At 33.2% G+C, this 20190-nt stretch overlaps 1 protein-coding gene across 7 annotated transcripts in view; it reads right to left on the reverse strand.

Annotated features, from left to right (window-relative positions):
• The window catches only part of LOC138710740 (caspase-1-like), a 40822-nt gene that overhangs the window by 3160 nt on the left and 17472 nt on the right, over nucleotides 1-20190 (reverse strand). For 4 of the 7 annotated variants that reach the window (XM_069841817.1, XM_069841819.1, XM_069841818.1 and 1 more), the window contains exons 2-4: nucleotides 13157-13242; nucleotides 11142-11392; nucleotides 5683-5858 (exon numbers count right to left, since the gene is read on the reverse strand). In XM_069841817.1, coding sequence (XP_069697918.1) covers nucleotides 5683-5858; nucleotides 11142-11392; nucleotides 13157-13236 — 507 coding nt within the window. In that variant the 5' untranslated portion in view covers nucleotides 13237-13242. Of the gene's footprint in view, nucleotides 1-5682; nucleotides 5859-11141; nucleotides 11393-13156; nucleotides 13243-14151; nucleotides 14197-14268; nucleotides 14385-15466; nucleotides 15587-20190 lie in introns of those variants that run through there. The other 3 variants (XM_069841821.1, XM_069841816.1, XM_069841814.1) reach the window with 3 other exon arrangements.

Consider the following 20190-nt stretch of genomic DNA (forward strand, 5'->3'; position numbering starts at 1 on the left):
ATAGATTATTTTATTATTTATTTTAGTAGGTTATTTTACGACGCTTTATCAACAGCTTAGGTTATTTAGCGTCTGAATGAGATGAAGGTGATAATGCCGGTGAAATGAGTCCGGGGTCCAACACCGAAAGTTACCCAGCATTTGCTCATATTGGGTTGAGGGAAAACCCCGGAAAAAACCTCAACCAGACAACTTGCCCCAACCGGGAATCGAACCCGGGCCACCTGGTTTCGCGGCCAGACACGCTAGCCGTTACTCCACAGGTGTGGACTAGATAGATAGATATAGATAGATAGATATAGATAGATAGATAGATAGATAGATAGATAGATAGATAGATAGATAGATAGATAGATAGATAGATAGATAGATAGATAGATAGATAGATAGATAGATAGATAGATAGATAGATAGATAGATAGATAGATAGATAGATAGATAGATACAGATATAGAGATGGATGGATGGATGGATGGATGGATGGATGGATGGATGGATGGATAGATGGATAGATAGATAGATAGATAGATAGATAGATAGATAGATAGATAGATAGATAGATATATAGATATATAGATAGATAGATAGATAGATAGATAGATAGATAGATAGATAGATAGATAGATAGATAGATAGATAGATAGATAGATAGATAGATAGATTTATTGATATAGTTCACAAAAGTATAAAACTTAATAATTTAACAAAAGATCTATATACAAATGTTTATTATGTAGAATAAATATATAATTTCCTAAACTAATTAATCTATCGCAAATCTCAAAAATTTATTGGTTCAAACTTGCACTTACGTCTTGTTTTAGTGCATGTTTAAACCAATCGTGATAACCCTTAAGACTTTAAACTTTATTTATTTGCTCCTTTTCAAAATCTAATTGTAATATTTATCTCTCTCTCCTACAGTAATGAGTCATTTGCTTCTGTGATTAAATGTAAACTTGTATATGTATCTATTAATTACAATAGATATTCGAAATTATGATTGTCTGCATGGAAATTTTAAATATTGAGAATTTGTACTGTACAACCTCAATTACATTTTTAAAAAATAAATCTAAATCTACGTATTACTCCGTGAAAAGATTGATTAAATCTACATACTTAGACTTCAACAAACAAAATTTGATAACACAATCTCAAGGGAACAAATGGAACTCTCTGCATCATAATCCACAGTTGATTCCCGATTTACCACGCAAATCGTCTGTAGCTGCATTTAGATTGGCAACAGGCCATGACTGTTTGGCCAAGCATCTGCATAGAATTGGAATATATCAGTCTCCTAACTGTCCATTGTGCAACTCAAATCAAGAAATGGATTCAGAACATCTCAAAATCTGTGCATCAGTGGCTAACCATAACAATTGAAAAATATTGGAGTGCAAGAGGTCAAATGACTTTATTGTTAAATGCCTGGCATTAGAAAACAACAACAACATTAAAAAAAAATTTTTTTTTTCTTTTATCCAATGCCAGCAGGTTGTGTTTTCGACATTTCTGGTCTTCTCTCCTGGCCGTGGCTTAATTGTAACCCACTTCTGAGGTTGGGGCGCCTGGAAGGCGGAGTTACATTACCCTGATGATGTGATAGGATGATTATGATAATGTGGTGCCAGGAGAGGTCTTAAATCTAAACTTAACCTAAATTCCAGACCATGGACGAACACAGGAATAATCCCCTTTAAGGAAAAATTTCTGTGCTCTAACCGGGAATCGAACCCGGGACCTCATGAACTATAGCCAGAAGCTCTGACCACTAGACCATGAGGCTGGTCTATCACTAAAATGTGTGATACATTTTAAATTTAACAAAACAGTCATCGAAAAGCAACAGTATTTAAAAAGAAATTAAAAATGTGACAAATAATTCAAATTAAAATTATAATTATTTAAGATTTAGACTGCTCACTGAACATGATTGCCTTGCAAAATATTTATATAGATTGGAATTTCTGTGTCTTCAAATTATGCATTATGTAATGAACCAAAATATATGGATTCAGAATATACTGGCACTTACGAAACTCTACAAACCAGTGAGGATTTGTAAAGAAATATTAGACTGCAAGATGGCAAATAACTTGCTTACAAACCAGAAAACTAGATACTAATTTTAAACATACAAATGCTGACTAAGTCAATGTTGTGTATTAGTTGGAAATCACAATCGAAGTACTCAAATATTACACCATAAGCTAACCAAACTGACCATCGAACAAACATCAACTCTCATGAAAATTGGAAGACCAACTGGAAAATGCATGTATCATTTTATTGCAAATTTCTTAATGAAGAAAGAAATGTCACGTATTATTTATAAATAATAATTGTTCATATTTTAGATAATATTATAACATGAAATATAAATTTGGTGATTTGCCCGTGAGTTATTTGTATGACAGTTACACTAAAAATGGTACAGCATTTATTATCTAGCTTTCCTCTACCTTGAAAGAAACTTAAGGCTGTTACACAACATCTAAACAATGTACCTACTCGAATTAAAATTACCTGCTATGAATGTTTAACACACTGTTACTTTTATGCAGACAGCACTTTATATCAACATATTTCTAAAGAACAACTTATTGCATATTTTTAAAATATATGGTGTCATTTAAGATGTTTTAAAAAAGTAGGTTACTTTTTATGCATTTTTCCTACAACTAATTTTCTTTTTTATGTCTATTCTAAGTTCGAGCAGGGAAATGCAAAGTATAATTTTTGTCACAGTCCAAATGGCGTAGTGTTTAAGCTTAACACAGAAACAAATGGAAGTTACACATCTGGAAAAGTTATTGATCATGATAGGCATGATTCAGAAAGTATAAAAAGCAATATATGTTATTAGTACAGTTCAGATAAGTAGCTGTATCAGGATAGGCATCCTTGGTCCATGTGTTTTGTTTGCAAATATTAACTAGGGCTGTACTGTCCATTCATTGATATTTCAGCTAGGAAGTGGGGAGTGCTCTTCCCAACAGTAAATGTTTGTAAACAAAACGCACAACCAAGGATGCTTATCCTGATACAGCTACTTTATCTGAACCATAGTCATTACTAACACCACTTAAAGAAATCACGCTCCTTTTTTGATAATAGGTATGGGCAGTGATTTTTTGCAAGAGCGATAAAATACAAAATGATTGTAAACGCTTATGCTTTTATAGTTTCATTTTTCACGACCTGTATATAATTTTTTAATGAATTTTGAATATGCAATAAAAAGCGAAATGTAGGTACTCAAAATGCGAAATTTGTACTAAAATACTATGTAAATGCAAAAACGACAATTTTTCAAATACAATTTATCTTACCGATATATACAATTAAATTTATATTTATATAATACATGTACACCGTTTCCTGAAAGGTTCTTCATAACTTTGATGTCATACAGCATGACTTGTAATTGATATAAAGCAGGGGTTCGCAAACTTTCGAGTGCCACAGATCCCTTAAAGCCCATACATCATTATAGCAGACTCCATAAAATATTTTGCATAATTTAGACTGGTAAACATATTCCACTCAAATCAGGAACTGGAAGACAGAATTAAACACAAACACATGGAAACTACCCTCGATAACATTCCAGATAGGCCAAGGAAAACAGCAGTATCAACATTCAGACTGCCTTGGAAAACCCTCTAACACTTTGGAATAGTTCCATCACCATCTTGCATGTTGTGCAATTCCCGGGACGACATGGACAGACACCATCTTTAGACATACTGAGCCCTGCAAAGCCGTACAGAAGAACAGAGATATTGGGAAGCTTGAGTTAAAATGATGAGCCTTATGGGACAATGATTTTGTTATTTAATGTACCTGCCATTGATTTAAATAAATAAACATATTCCATTCATTAAATATTTGCATAATATACAGTACTATATTTTATTAGAATATTTATTATTTATAATATTTATAATTATTCTACACACATTGTATTCTTCACCTGACATAATTAGGAACATTAAATCCAGACATTTGAGATGGGCAGGGCATGTAGCACGTATGGGCGAATCTAGAAATGCATATAGTGTTAGTTGGGAGACCGGAGGGAAAAAGACCTTTAGGGAGGCCGAGACGTAGATGGGAAGATAATATTAAAATGGATTTGAGGGAGGTGGGATATGATGATAGAGAATGGATTAATCTTGCTCTTGCTAGGGACCAATGGCGGGCTTATGTGAGGGTGGTAATGAACTTCTGGGTTCCTTAAAAGCCAGTAAGTAAGTAATATTTATAATTATTATTTATAATATTTTATTAAAACGATGGCTGATGAGAGGAGACTATTTGTTGTATAGGGTACTACATGAAATATATCCCAGTCCAATAACAGCATGTTGGAATACTGGCAATGTCAGCTTCGCTCATGGACTATCATCCATATTCAATTCAATTTTGAAGTGAATAAGATACTCTACCAACACTGGTAGTGACAACTAACTGGCTATATTGCCAACTTTAAAGTTCATATTCCTTAAAAATATTGACTATAAAACTACAAAAATCTAAATCGGGATAAATCATTACATCTTGGCAAAATCTGGTACAAATTGGCATCCCAAAATGCCTTCAGAAAAATCTGGGACATAGGGTCTAAATTCGGAACTTTCTTGGAAAAACCATTATGCGATGAAATATAATACAATTAAGTGAAAGAAATAGTCACTTTCTTGACATGCATATCATTGCAGTGCAAGTGGGCCGACTTCTTTTAACCCCCTCACCAGTACCTTCTCCTTACAATATCTCGTGTATAGAACCCACCCCTGTTTTTATGACAAAATTTGGCAAAATATGTGGGGCTTATACACAAGTGGTGGCTTGTTAACAACAAATGGAAATATTACTCAGATATAAAAAGAGTCGAACTTTTATGCTACACTTCAAATTTATTCTTGTCTTATAGTTTGTATTGACAGCTACATTTTGTAGCCTCTTTTCGTTGCAATATTTACCTATTTTCAAAGGGACTTTCATGCTGGTGTTATGAGAATTTCTTTGTCAGTGTTTATTTAATAAATTTTCTAGCATTTTGTTAAAATAACTATTTCATCAATATTCGTGACTATTCTGCAGTCCACAGTGGACGAAACTATAAACATAAACAAAAACCAATTGCCTTCTATTGCTCTGATAAGCTAGTTCAAACCCGCATCATATCTTCCCATATAAAAATTCCACACGTTAGAATTGGTGGTGCTGGCTATATGTACTTTAGAATTAGACTAAGTTAAATTAACTATTTCTACCTTTATACTCCCTGTATTGTTAATCAGACCCATTTGTGTATGAATAACAATTTTTTATTAAATTGAAATTAAGTTGAATATTTCAATAATCTTTTATATTTACTGTACATATTTCCAACCTGAGCAGAACAGCATGACTCTTATTGCTTGTGTGACATAGCACACTTGGATATCACCACTGTATTAACAGAAAGTGTGACCAGATTTCGAAAATGTCAAGTGCATAAACGTTTCACATTTAAAAAATGGCATAAAATCCCATGCTGAAAATATTAAAAATAAAAAATTGGGTAGAATGTCATGTTTTTCAAGTTCTGCTTAATTGAAATGGGTTTTATATGTTAGGTCTAGAACTATTAAAACACAAATTTAAATTTAATTCCATTAAACATACCTGTAAGAAAAATAACTTCGGTTTGCCAGCAAGGGTTGGACATCTGTCAGCAGTAAAAGGCTTCCAAAGAGACTCTGGTTTGTAGGGAGTGTCTTTTGAATAAATAATACCCATTTCACCATGTGACAGAACAGCTATCAGCAAGCAATCATACTGTGTGTGATCAGTACTTGCCACTGCAAATATAAAAGAGGAAATTCTAAGAAACAAAGAAAGAGCAAAGTAAATCAAGTATTTAAAAAAAAAAAAAAAAAAAAAGTGAAAATGAAACCACAGTGTAGGTATTCATACAGTAAGGAAACTTTGCCGCATTTTTTTTGCCAGACAGACATGCGTGTGCATACAGCTAGCGATCCAAGTGGCAAATAACTAACACTACTGGGGAAACTAGGCTGTTTATATGTTATGGTGATGATACAGAAGTGAAAGATTTATTAGAAGTTTGAGGGTTTCGAAGGGAGCGTATTGTTCAGGCTTTAAATTGCAGCAACAACAAAGGACGAAACTCAGAATTGCATTTTTTAGCTTTCTCCAAAGATAAAAAAAAAAACTTCACACATATTTTAGTATAGGCCTACTGGCAGTTAGGCTTCGGGATTTTATCTTTTTATTTTGTTTAATTGTTAAGTTATATTCTGCTGTAATAATTTCAGATGTAAAAAATGGTTTATAAATATTCAGAAAGAGAACTTGCTAAAATAAAATGCAAAATATTTGAGTGCAAATTGCTGTCTGTGCATGCAACACTTCGAGAATAGCCAGTTTATGAATTTCAATAAGAACTTGTTAATTAAAACTACTGTAATCGAACAAGATGGCTCAGATGGTAATGTTTCAGATTCGCATTTGGGAGATCCTGAGTTCGAAGTCTGTAGCCGACCAAGGTGATTAGGTTTTTTCTTTCATGGTTTCCCTCAGTCATTAAGCCAAATATGGGATTGGACATTTACATACTATGTTTTATCACTGCCTTAATCACCAATCATACATATTAAAACGAAATCCAAATCATTTGGATACACGAACACAAGCTATCTATAACAAAACAATAGAAACAGAATCTCAACAATAGTCAACGAGCTACTGATATATCAAAAGTTCCTACACATGCGATATGACATTGACGTTAAAGCTTGTATAAATCAATGCTTATAAAAATAACTAAACTGCTATACTGACGGTATTCTTGGACGTCTGTATATTCTAATTTTTTTTCTGCTTAACACCAGAAACAAGGTCTTTTCTATCACTGCACTCTGTACAATATTTACATTTCCCAATTGGATCATTGAATATGAGGCTTTCGAGTTCTTAAAAATCCTAAACTTTTGTCTAAAGTTCCAGAGTTCTGAGGTAGTGTTAAAAAGTTTGAATTACAGTTTTTGTTGTTATCGGTAATATCACGTTATGGGTATTTACCTATTTTTTGTTGATGATTGTTGAATTGAATTTACTGTGTAATAATAAATTATATTTTTATTCTATTGATGTATCATTTTTTATTTTTAATAAAATCTGTGATATTAACCTTCCAATGAATCATTTTGGAGTAATTAAACATAATAATAGGGCCTGCAGTACATTTAATTACAGGTTAAGTGGCATTTGGAATTAATGCCAGTTCTCAAGTAAAATTCTGTGCTTTCCATATTGTTCCTTTATTTAAATTTAAGATATCAGACATGCAATAATGTGCATCTCTTTATTTAATATTAAGTATTTTATGAAATGTTTATTTATTTTCCCAAGTTGATGATAGAGACTGAATTAACCTTGCACAGGATAGGGACCGATGGCAGGCTTATGTGAGTGCAGCAATGAACCTCCGGGTTCCTTAAAAGGCATAAGTAAATAAGTGATATGGTGAGCATGTAGTTATAGTTATTTGCCACCAGTTGCTTGTAACTTTCTTGATATTTTTTAATATAATATCCTGCTCCTTATGTCCCATTATCAGAGTTCCGTTATTCATCTGTATAAATGTTAAGATAGTCTTTAGATAATTATTAAACATTCATTCCATGGCATCTGACCATAGAAGGAGTGCAGAATCATTTTTAGAGTGGTTTAGGAATTTAATTCATAACTATAGTTTCAGCAATAAGTATATCTGTAATATACAGTTACATGTCTTCCTTGTTTATTTTATAAAATCTACATGGACATCACGATGAAGTGAAGAAAAACGACTAGAAGCATTTGATATGTGGACATGGAGAAGAATGGAGTGTGAGAAATGGACAAACAATAAGAAATGAAACTGTGCTAGACTAGGTAGAGAAAAAATAAACTGAAACTGATCATGAAGAGAAAAAGAAATTGGCTACATCAACTGACTAAAAAGAAAATGCCTACTGAAGGATGCACTGGAAGGAATGATGAACGGAAGAAAAGTTCGGAGCAGAAGAAGTTATTAGATGATAGAAGACATTTCTCATACTAGTTTTACATAAAAAATAAATCCTAGGATCTTAGGAGTGGAGTTGTATTGAATTTACTGATTGTTTAGATAAATGTGAGGTTTGTAATTTTTTTAAACTACGCCTTATGGTGAAGACAATATATTCGGTTTTAGAATGTGAGATGATTATGCTCCACTTGCATATAAAGCATTAATGTTATTTACTGCTGTTTGCATAAATCTTAATGTTTTATCAGGCTATTTATCAGCATTCCACATATCATCATCATCATCATCTGCATAGATACCTATTTTTACCTCATGTCAAAGAGCATCAAATAAATCATGTAACATTATATTACATAGATTTGGGTTTAGTACAGGATCTTGAGGTATTTCACTACTAATTTTCTTGGGTGAAGATACCGGTAAGTGATCATTTCCAGAGGTATAACTGTACTTTCAGTAAAAAAAGAATGTAGAAATCTTAACATTCTGCATTTGAGTGTAAGTTTCATAGATTGTAATAGAATGGACGTATGAGTAGTAGTATCAAAAGCAGCTTCGAAATCTCTCATTACAGTTATTGTGGTCTTTTTCCTGTGAAACCCTCATAATTTTTTTTGTTAGACTTTTTTCACTCTTCAGCAGTTGCTTCGAATGCTCTTTCCTCTCGACAGAGAGCACACACAGCGAGTTGTGATATTTATCTGACAGACAGCCGACCTGTTATGGAAGGTGAGAGTATGACAACGAAATGATGTTACGAAGGACTGTAGGACTGGGAAGAAACAGGTCATGGCCCTTGTAATTGGTACTAACCCAGAATTCGCTTGAAGAGACTTGAGAAATCATAAAAACCCAATTAGGATAGCTATCTCCAAGGATCGAACCCCAGGCCATCAGAATTTCTTGAGTAAGATATAATAAAGCTTCGACTGGACACATGATGGTCTAAAGTCAAAATGAAATGGGCTTATAAAGTTGAAAGTTTCAGGTCACCAAGTGAATATTTTATGAACAACATGTTCAAATAATTTAGAAAGACAAGTTGTTAAAGATAATGGTCTGTATGATTTAGACTTCAATTTGTCTTTACAAGTTTAAATATAGAAATTATAAAGCATTTGTTCAAGTTTTAGAATAGCAGTCTCTTTCAGAATATTACTGAAGAGATAGGGTATTTCAAGCATAATCTTACCAGATGCATTTATTAACATGCTTTTATGGATTTTCTCTGGTAGCAGAATTATGTAGTTATATTGTCAAAATTATTTCTTTGTTGGTGAAAGAATTGTCTGATATATCATTATGGTGGAAAATACTTGCATAATTATCTGTAAAAATACCTACTAATCTTTTTTCATATATTTGGGCCACGATGAATTGTTAATCTGTGAGTATAGGCCTGGTATGAATTCAGAAGTTATTCCTTTTTAGAATTCTGTATGATTATTGTTCCAGTGTTATCTTTAAGGTCGGTGATAAGTACATATCCCTTGCCTTCTATGGATTTGCATCTTTTCCATATAACTGAGAGCCAACAAATTGTTTCCAACTGATTCTTTTGGCTGCAAGAATGTTTTTGTTCCATGAACTGTCTTTGTTTTACTTTATTTTATCTTCAACAGTTCTTGTTTTCACCTATTATTGTCAAACTGACTGCTATGTTTTCTCAAATTTTCCACCAAATGTTCACAAGTTTGAAGGATTGCTGTTTGATAGTGGGTAGAATGCTTTGCTGCTATTATTATATCCGTAATTCTGAAGTTATGGAATCAGTATTTTGTTTAGGTATTATTTCATACGTAACATCACTAAAATTACAGAAATTTGTAGTTTCACCATGAAATTTGGACCAGTTTCCTGATTTTATTTTAGTTTTGGTAACATTCTTTATGGTTTCTAAAATTATCATATATAGCCTATTAGAAGAGCAGAAAGAAAGATCTAATATACTTGTGGATTCTGTACTTACATTGTGATGTGTGCAATTAGGTATTTTATTGTCATTAAGTAAAATAATTTCATTATTTAGAAACCATTTGTAGATTATGTTGCCATATTGATTTTAGGTAATGTTTATTGTTAAAGTCACTAAGTATATTGAATTTTTGATCAGGTGGAATCATATTTTCTACATCATCTAGTGTAAGGTTTAGGCCCAAAAGAGTATATACATTAATAAGTGTATAAGTAAATGTTATTTTAGTAATAATTTTTACTGACGTATTCAATGTGTCATTAGTTCCTTGCTCTAATTAAAGTACATACATGAATAGATGGGTGGATCATGATAACACTTCTACTCCTTCTACCATCACGAAACATGTTATAATTTTTGTCACTGGAAATTTTAATTAAATTTTGAAATATCAATGTTCACGAAAGATTTGTATGCAAATTATCACAAGCTTTTCATCCCGTTTTAATAACTAAATTTTTATTTTTTTAAAGATCTTAAGTTATACTGTACAATGTTATATTTCGTCTTCTTTTACGGTCTTTAAATGTAATGCCAAGTAAGACACGGAATTTATGTAATTTAGCTTCATTTTTCGTGTTATGAAAAACAGGCTTTACTTCTGCATTTGGCCGACACCATATTTAATTTCATTTGAGATCATGTTTGGCTCGTCACATTATGTAGTTTTTTCCAATGTTTAGTTTCGTTCTAATGGACTGAAGAATATCGCTTATGGTAATCCAAATATTCAAAATCATATGATTTCTGGTCTCCCTCAGTGAAATCCCTGGCCAGAGACCCAAATGAGGGACTACAGTGGCAGTTCGTGCCTAAAATGACAAGGTGTTCACTACTTTTATGATATTACATAGTTTTCCAACAATTTGAACAATATCTCATTTCTGGAAAAAAAAAAAACTACAGTTCTTTAAAGTAGATAATTACCTTAAAATAAGCCTGATGATGACCAATTATCTTTGAAAGAACATAGCGATTTTTCCTTACATTATCATTCTGTCTGAAAGTCTATGTCAAGTTTTTAAAACAAATTAAAAATAATATTTCCAAGGACTGGATTACATTAATACTGACCTTTCTCCACCTCATCTCTGATTTGTTTAGTTGTTAAATTATCAAATACTCTAACATCAAATCCCAAGTCAGTCAGAGCATACTGGAGATTTTCACGATCAACATTTGTACCATTTCGTTGTTTCAGAGAATTAATATCAAAAACTTCATGATTGAAAATTACAGCAATGCCTCTATTTGGATGATTCATGTTGTAGTATGCCGAATTCCTATCAACTGGCATACATGCCACATTATGGTGGAAATGGCCCCTGAAAATATAATTATTAAACATAGAATACATAAAAACTGACTGAAATCAAGTGAAATTTCCTAACTTACACTATTTTACAATAAACACAAATCGTTATCATAAGCAATCATTTTACCGAGAAATTCTATAATCAAATATGTGAAAAACGGAAATAATTAATTATGATTAATATTTGTTAAGCGCATATAGAGACAAATTTATTTCGTCATACATATATTGCATACAGAAATACTACTAAAACAGGGTGAATCCGATCAAAATGTTCAGTTTTCTAAGCATTAATCATATAAGGTTACATCCTAGCGAAGCACCGATTTAGTTTTCTAAAAAATAGAAGATAGTAATCTTCTACTTTTTAGAATCCTGTCTACCAAATGTAAATATCATCCACTGTTTTCAACTTCGTTTTTTTTTTTTTTTTTTAATTGTTGTCACCTCAATAGCAGGAGTGAATTTGATCACACATTATTTTACGATTTAAAAGTGGATACATACAGCTGAATGTGTGAAATCCATCACCAATTGAAGTTTTGAAAAAAGTTTTTAAAGAATATTTCAATAATTATGACAAAATATAATTATTAAAACACAATCATAAATTACTTAATATCGTAGAATTCAATATTAAAGAATGTTGCAAGGTTTGTGGTGCCACCTTTCGAAATATCTGCAATTCTACTTCAGTGGAAGGAAGTATAAAAAATGTATCATCCTCTCCCACATTTTTTCAGAGAAATTTCTTCTCATACAAGTTCTCTCCTATTTTTCTATCCACTCTGCCAATGAAATATATTATTCTCTTCTCAGTGAGGAATCTTATAATAACGAAATTACTTTCTGATAGCTTAATTTATCATTCAGTGACGTGTAAGAGACCCTGTATTCTTCCCAAGCCTTTCTAATGCTTAATTTTCCTAAATTTAAAGCTTTCACCACATTACAAAGGTACACTGAGCTGCAATTATTGCACTTTCTTCTTGGTCCTACCGCCTTTGCATATACCTACATTGTTGAATTTAACCTACAACATAACGAAAATTAAGTAAAGGAACATAACTTAGTAACAAAATTAATCCCAATCATGAATTACCAGCTTCTTCTTTACATACATGATCGGAGTCACCTTCCAAAATAGCAAAACTATATTAAAAGGGAATAAAATAAAAACGAAAATAATTTTACCTCTAATACTTTACACTAACCCTTAGAGGACTCCTATGAATTTAAAACATAGTGTTACTTACTCTATTAACAAAATATGTAGTGAAGTACAGTAGAAGTTTTCTACAATAATTTTCCAACACAAAAATGTAGCACACCTCGGAATCCTTCTTGCTACTGAACACAGTGAGTTGCGCGTGATTTAAATATCAGTTGTTGCTGATAAATTATCTTTCTTAAAAGCATGAGTGTCAACAATGCTTTCAAATTACCAGCGACATCTGTGCCAGACACCAGCAAAGCAGACAATACTCAAGCCCGTAACTGCATGCCAACAGGCACAGCTGCAGAGCAGGTTAAAATTTAGAACTGGCCCATTCAGCCCAGGTTTATAAGCCCAGTCCAGGCAGGACACGAGAAAGTCTGAAGCCTGCTTGTGTGTTCGTATTGTAGAGTGACTTGTACTTCGATCTAGAGGTTGTCACCGAAACATGCCTTTTCGAGAGTGAAAGGTCTGGTGGTTGTTCTCATTTTATGTTACCATTTCATAACATGGGAATGGCCAATCTGATATACATGTGATCAGGGTTAATATACTTACTTTGGTTTACCAAGTGCATCACCCACATCATCTCCACTGCCTTTAGCATCCACTTCAGTTTTATTATTATGATTATCCATAATTATCTGCAAATAATGAAAGAGAGATGTAAGTAGTTTGGATTGCACATACAGTATTATTATTACTTGTACAGAGCCTTTTAACACGCTGATAACAAGTGATGCTTCTCAGCACTGCCATTGCTACCAGAACATTGGTTTAAATGAAGGCATTTACAGGTGAATCACAAAAGAGCCACCTTTGAGGTCAGTGTCCGATCTTCACAATCAGTAACCCAACAGTGCTGCCAGTTTCGGCTAACAAAATATTGGAGCTGTTCACACAAATCTGTCAATGAAGTTAATGAGTCTTAATTGATGGGTGTTTGAACCATAAAGCAGTGTCATTTGAAAGTGGTATTAAGTGGTGGGAGTGAAATTACACTAAAAATTCAATAATGGTGTCGATGATACTAATATTACCAGTACCACCAAACAGAACACACTGTATTCATTAGAAGATATTTACTTACTGTTTTTGTATCCCCACCATGATATATCCTAAGTCTGTATGGGGCACCAAAGACTACTTAAATGGAAGAAACATGAGAGTTTGGTAATAGAGGTTGTCATGATGCCATGACTCTACATATGGCAACACATTAATACAAAAGTCAATGTCCTAAGAGGGGTTTGAACCCACAACACTGCAATTCTTAGCTGTTGTATAACATCACTCTTAGTTCTGGAATGCACTAATATGTAATATGAAATAATACTCGCACAACTTCTGCACCAAATAAAACTTGCCTGCTACTGTTTCATAGATGTGTTATTTAATAATTATTTAACAAAAAAAAAATACGAAAACCATATTTAGTAACTACATATTTCCACATGTCCAGATGTTTCATGGGCTGCAGCACACACAATCACCTCAATTAAGATAATTTTTATCTGACAAATAGACAACCTTAAGGACAGAGTACTACCTACGCTATTGCACTTATCCAATTCAGTATTCATTTATATTTTAAGCAAGAAATAGTAAATATCTAAAGTTACTGATACTATTTAAAATTCTATAAAAACAACACTTTCACATTTGCTTACATCTCGAATATGTTGGTCTTATTAACGCATTCCAGACTATCAAGGAAACAAATTTTATACTAGGAAAAATAATGCTCAGTCACAAGGAAGTAGATGTAAGTAAAGGGGATTGTGCAACACTTCGTTTCATTATCAGTCTGCTTTGTCTAAACTGTCCGGTATGACCTCACAAAACGACCATGTAAACAATACCTACTAACATTATGACATACTTACAGGATAAAATGTGTACCATTAACAGTAAAACTTCAAACAGAATTTTCTGCAGAAATTACTTCTTTTATACTTAGGCTACCAGAGTTCACGAAAGTGAAAGGAGATAGTTAAATGAAATACATACCAAGTTCTAGGACTTGCAGAACATATTCCAACACACCTAGGACATGGACCTTCTTCCCCCCCCCCCCGAAAAAACTTTTAAAACTATGTCATTACTCCATTCTGCAGCTTATACTACATCAGTTGGATTAGAAGAATGGGTTATGTCACAGATTAGTATGCATATGCGCCTAGAATTGGGTTTCCCTACTTTCTGCGTTACTGGTACTTTCTTTTGTTTCATAATTTTTATATAAAAAAAAAGTTCAAGTTCATGCCTCAACATAACTATCTTCCATTCAGTATGGAGTAATGTGTGATCAGCATGACGATCACTTCAGCTGTTTAGCTAGCATACAATATACCGGGAACAGTCCTACTCCAACTCCTTTTATTTCTCACAATTCTGGGTTGTTGCCTGTCTGATACACTGGCCGAAATTTCACGACTTGAACCAATGCTCATCCTATATCACTAGTCCAAGGCATAATGTTTTCAACCATATTACTGCAGAGAGGGACAATATTTAAATATTAAATTAGATTTTGATTCACACGTGTCTCAACATATTTTCTGCATGTATAAAACTATGTGACTAGTTCGGTACATACGAGAAATGTGATGTGAGAATCAACAAAATAATATGAAATGGTATGGGAGACTGTTGTAACTTGAAACTTTTCACGTTTCATTTTATTTTTTTTAATTTTGAGAGATGGAATTTTTAAAATAAAAAAATGCTTGAAATAATTATTGAAGATTCCTTTACAACTTCCTGTATGTATTTTCCTGTTTTACAGAGATCTATTAAGAACTGAAAAAATAAAATGTACCTTGGAACACATGGAATATAGGTGGGAATACAGCTACAAAAACTGACCTATTTAAAATATATTTGCCATCATAAATCAGAGCAGGCTTCTCTGATTGAGATTTTATTTCCTGGAGGAGCAACAACTACTTCAAGAGCTTTCTTCAAGGCATCCGGATCAATTGGGGGCCTCTTAACTCCAGACTTACTTCGTGACATGATCTTAAAATAAAAAACAAACACCGACAGTACCGTGTTCCTTGGAACATATTCCATGGTACAAGATGTTTTGTGTTCAAAGGTACAAGAGGGTGCACGTTTAAACAAATATGGCTCCCAAAACTAGAGTTTCGAATAAATCATGGAAAATAAAATATGTTATTACTCAACCAGATGATAGGGAACAACACTGTACTTGATTGAAGTCACAAATACAATCTGGTTTTGTGTTAGAAAACATATCAATGAAGGAAATGTTTACTTTTGATCAGTGGCGTAGCATGAAATTTTGAGCAAGGGAAGCTAACTCAAGTTGTTTTTCTTGTACATATGAGAAAACGTATTACAAAAATAGTCTTAAAATAAATAGTAGTCAATGTCAAGTCAGCAGTCCGAAGATTGGTTGGAACCTCGTAAGTAACACCAATAAGGCATGACCTCAAATGGTACGTAGTAAAATAATATATGATTTCATATCTCTAACAAATAGACACGGTCATTTGTCTTTTAAATCGCACTTTTGTTCGTAAGCCAGTCTTGATAATAGAATTGCCCTAAAAATTCAAGTAAATCAGTGTCAGGAAATGTTATTTCACTTCTTATTTATTATATCAGCCACAGTGCACACTAACACTTCAACTGAACACAACTCACGAAAGGGATAACTCGGAAACTACATTATTTTCAATGTAAAAGCTAGCTTCTTGCGACCAGGGTAGTTTAGTTAGAAAAGGATGGAAAATCTGCGGGGTGGGTTACACAGAAGAATGAGTGAAAGAAATCAGTTTGCTTGGAAGTTGGTGTGTGCAGGCTTCTAGTTTACTGCTGCATCATGAATCATCTTGACCTGCCACATCACAATATTTAACGCGTAAATATAAATTGTATTAAAATTAATAAATAATTTTGTTCATAAACTGCAGGTTTATTATGAAATTATTATTAATCGGGAAAGCTTAGCTTTTTAGCTTACATTGACGCTACACCACTGCTTTTGATACTAAAAAAATTGCTTTGTCCACAGAACTCAAACTTTGCAATAAATCAAACCGAAACTACGACCAGAGTTACTTAGCGGCTTTCTCTACAATCTACTTCAGTTTGAGTCCTCTAGGCAGCAGCAAAAATTAAAAAAACAAAAAATGTTCAAAGGTACACCATGCTGTAGGTACAACAGTCTCTTCTACCTAGTAAGAATATGAATAGTGAAAGTAAAGTTGGCTAGTTTCTAGGACGTCATACATAAGCCTACTGCTAAGCTGTCTCTAAATGTTTTATTCGTCTTTGAGTTGCTAACAAAAGGAACATCTCATGAAGGATAGTAACCTGATAACAGAATCGTTAACTAATCCTGTACCTAACTTGTGCTCGAATAACCATTGTGCGAGTAAAGCAGGACGGTACCAATCCTGATCTATGTCTGTAACCAAGATGTGTTGGAACCTGCTTTATCCTTCTGAACATGAAAAACAAAAAGGTGTCATTTCCATTACAGTCTAATATATTAAGAATACAATACATCAATGTATTAAAACTATTTAACGAAGCAATTATATACGAGGAAATGTGAGGAAGGAAGAGACAAGACACCTCTCAGCTGTAAAGAGCCTGTGCATCTGTCAATTGCATGCACGCACACACACATATTGTGTAAATGATATAAACTGTCAAAAAATACTGGTGGTAGAGCATAAATAACTTACTTACTTACAAATGGCTTTTAAGGAACCCGAAGGTTCATTGCCGCCCTCACATAAGCCCGCCATCGGTCCCTATCCTGTGCAAGATTAATCCAGTCTCTATCATCATACCCCACCTCCCTCAAATCCATTTTAATATTATCCTCCCATCTACGTCTCGGCCTCCCTAAAGGCTTTTTCCCTCCGGTCTCCCAACTTACACTCTATATGCATTTCTGGATTCGCCCATACGTGCTACATGCCCTGCCCATCTCAAACGTCTGGATTTTAAGTTCCTAATTATGTTAGGTGAAGAATACAATGCGTGCAGTTCTGTGTTGTGTAACTTTCTCCATTCTCCTGTAACTTCATCCCGCTTAGCCTCAAATATTTTCCTAAGCACCTTATTCTGAAACACCCTTAACCTAGGTTCCTCTCTCAGAGTGAGAGTCCAAGTTTCACAACCATACAGAAGAACCGGTAATATAACTGTTTTATAAATTCTAACTTTCAGATTTTTTGTCAGCAGACTGGATGATAAGAGCTTCTCAACCGAATAATAACACGCATTTCCCATATTTATTCTGCGTTTAATTTCCTCCCGAGTGTCATTTATATTTGTTACTGTCGCTCCAAGATATTTGAATTTTTCCACCTCTTCGAAGGATAAATCTCCAATTTTTATATTTCCATTTCGTACAATATTCTGGTCACGAGACATAATAATATACTTGGTCTTTTCGGGATTTACTTCCAAACCGATCGCTTTACTTGCTTCAAGTAAAATTTCCGTGTTTTCCCTAATCGTTTGTGTATAACTGAAGAGAAAAATCAAATACCTAATGTTTTTCTGTAACTGTCAACGGTTTCTCCGAAAAAAAAAAAAAGTGTTTTGTGAGTCTAACTTTTAAGAAAATGATAATAGACAGTCATTTATTTTCATCGATACATACCCTGAAGCAGTCGTTTGTGTCTGCTGTGTATTGGTATGTGTTGGGCGCAAGGTTATTGGCAATGATATTCACATGCAGTAAAAAAAAAAAGTATTAGACTATTCTATCAATCTTAAAAACATGGTATTTTACAAATCAAAAAAATTATAAGAAATAATTAAATTTCACTACATACTTCGCTCAGTATATTGATATGTACCATCTATAATTTTGGCAGTTTAGCAATTTATAGTGTTTATAGTGTATGTCTTAAGAATTGGTTTAAACAAATTTCGAAACAAGTGTTGCAAGTTTTGGTATTCAATTCATGTAAAACCATATCAAATCATATTACATTAGCAAATGGCCCTGCTGTGATAGCAAAAGAATTATATTCTCGCAAATAAGTGGTTATTTCCCCTTAGGTGAATAGACAAAGACACACTTTTTTTTTTATTTTGCATGAATGATAAATGTGACACAAAAATATATTGTAGCGAAATGAAGATATTTTTATGACTCGTGTGATTGTGGTTAGTAGAATATTGACATTATTTTCGCGAATTACAGCTAAAAGTTCAATTTGAAGCAAAATCGACTCATTTTGAGAAAAGCACAAGATTTTAGTGATATTCATAGAAAATAAGTTTCAAATTTTGTTCTAAATTTATGTGCTTGAAGCAAAATAAAGGATGATTTTTCTAGCCTGACAAAAATGTAAATAGGCCTAGTTATGGATGGAACATGACGTCCTTAGTTCCGGGAGATACCAGTGGATGGCACTCAGCCTTTACATGGATCCATAGACTCAGACCTGAGCATACTATAGCACAAACAAAAGGCGACTCTTCAGGCAGTGGTGTGGGACAGGGACGTTAAAATTGTGACTCTGAAATGGCCGAATGCGATTTGAAACAAACCTAATAAAACCATAAGGCTATCAATTTATTCAATTTGTCTGTGTTTAAATCCTAGCAGACGTTTCTTTAATAAAATTGATCACTGGTAGCCTAGTTGCAGAGTAAATGGCTTTAATGGTTTTTTTATTACCTTTCTTACTTTCACTATGAAAATTTATTATAGGCAACGTGAGATAATAGAAGGAAAGGATCATTTTACTCATTTAGGGTTTTCCAAGAATCTTAGCTTTTGTATTTCTGGCAAGTAGTTTTCATCCCTCCATATGCCCATGTGTAGGGTTTGCGTACAATATACTGCAATCTCAAAATTTCTTAAGTGTTTGAAGGATTAGTTGTGAAGATGGGTCGTACAACAAAAGTTCTGAAACATGTTTCTAAAAATAAGGAATATTTAAAGTGCAAGATAAATACGTACTCCAGTACCAAAATGCCATGCAACAATGGAGCTTAAAAAAAACTAAGAAAAAGAACAGAATTTATTCAAGATGCAACCACGATGCTTCTGAAATTCAAATCCTGGTGGAAAAGGTAGATGACCGTGCAATATGTGTGTGGCTTCTGAAGTATGTTCTAGGTATGAATATAAATTCTAATACAATTTTATGTTGGTCAAACTAACTCCATTTCCTTATGCTTACTGGTTTTTCTTAATTCGTTATGATCCGGAGATCTCCCTACAGCCAACCAACTAAGGAAATAATATGTTACTAATTGCGCCACCGAATTATGTATTTGCAAGTGTAAAACAGTCTTTGGAAGGGAAGACGGATTTAGCACTAATCTGCGATGAAACAACTTAAAATGTAATATCTGCATAGAAAATACTTTTGTTAGAATGTGCATTTTTAGATGCTATAAAAAGCAAAACTTGTTTGCAAGCAATCCTCAGTGCTTTGCATAAATTTTAAATTAAACACAGAAATGTAAACTACCATTATATGGTTACAGATTCCGCCATATACATGTTAAAAAGTTGCGAATTATTGAAGAGAATTATGGGAGATAATTATTTCAATTCATATCACTTGCTTGTCTCATAAATT

Source organism: Periplaneta americana, chromosome 12 (genome assembly GCF_040183065.1).
Source record: "Periplaneta americana isolate PAMFEO1 chromosome 12, P.americana_PAMFEO1_priV1, whole genome shotgun sequence".
Lineage (NCBI taxonomy): Eukaryota > Metazoa > Arthropoda > Insecta > Blattodea > Blattidae > Periplaneta > Periplaneta americana.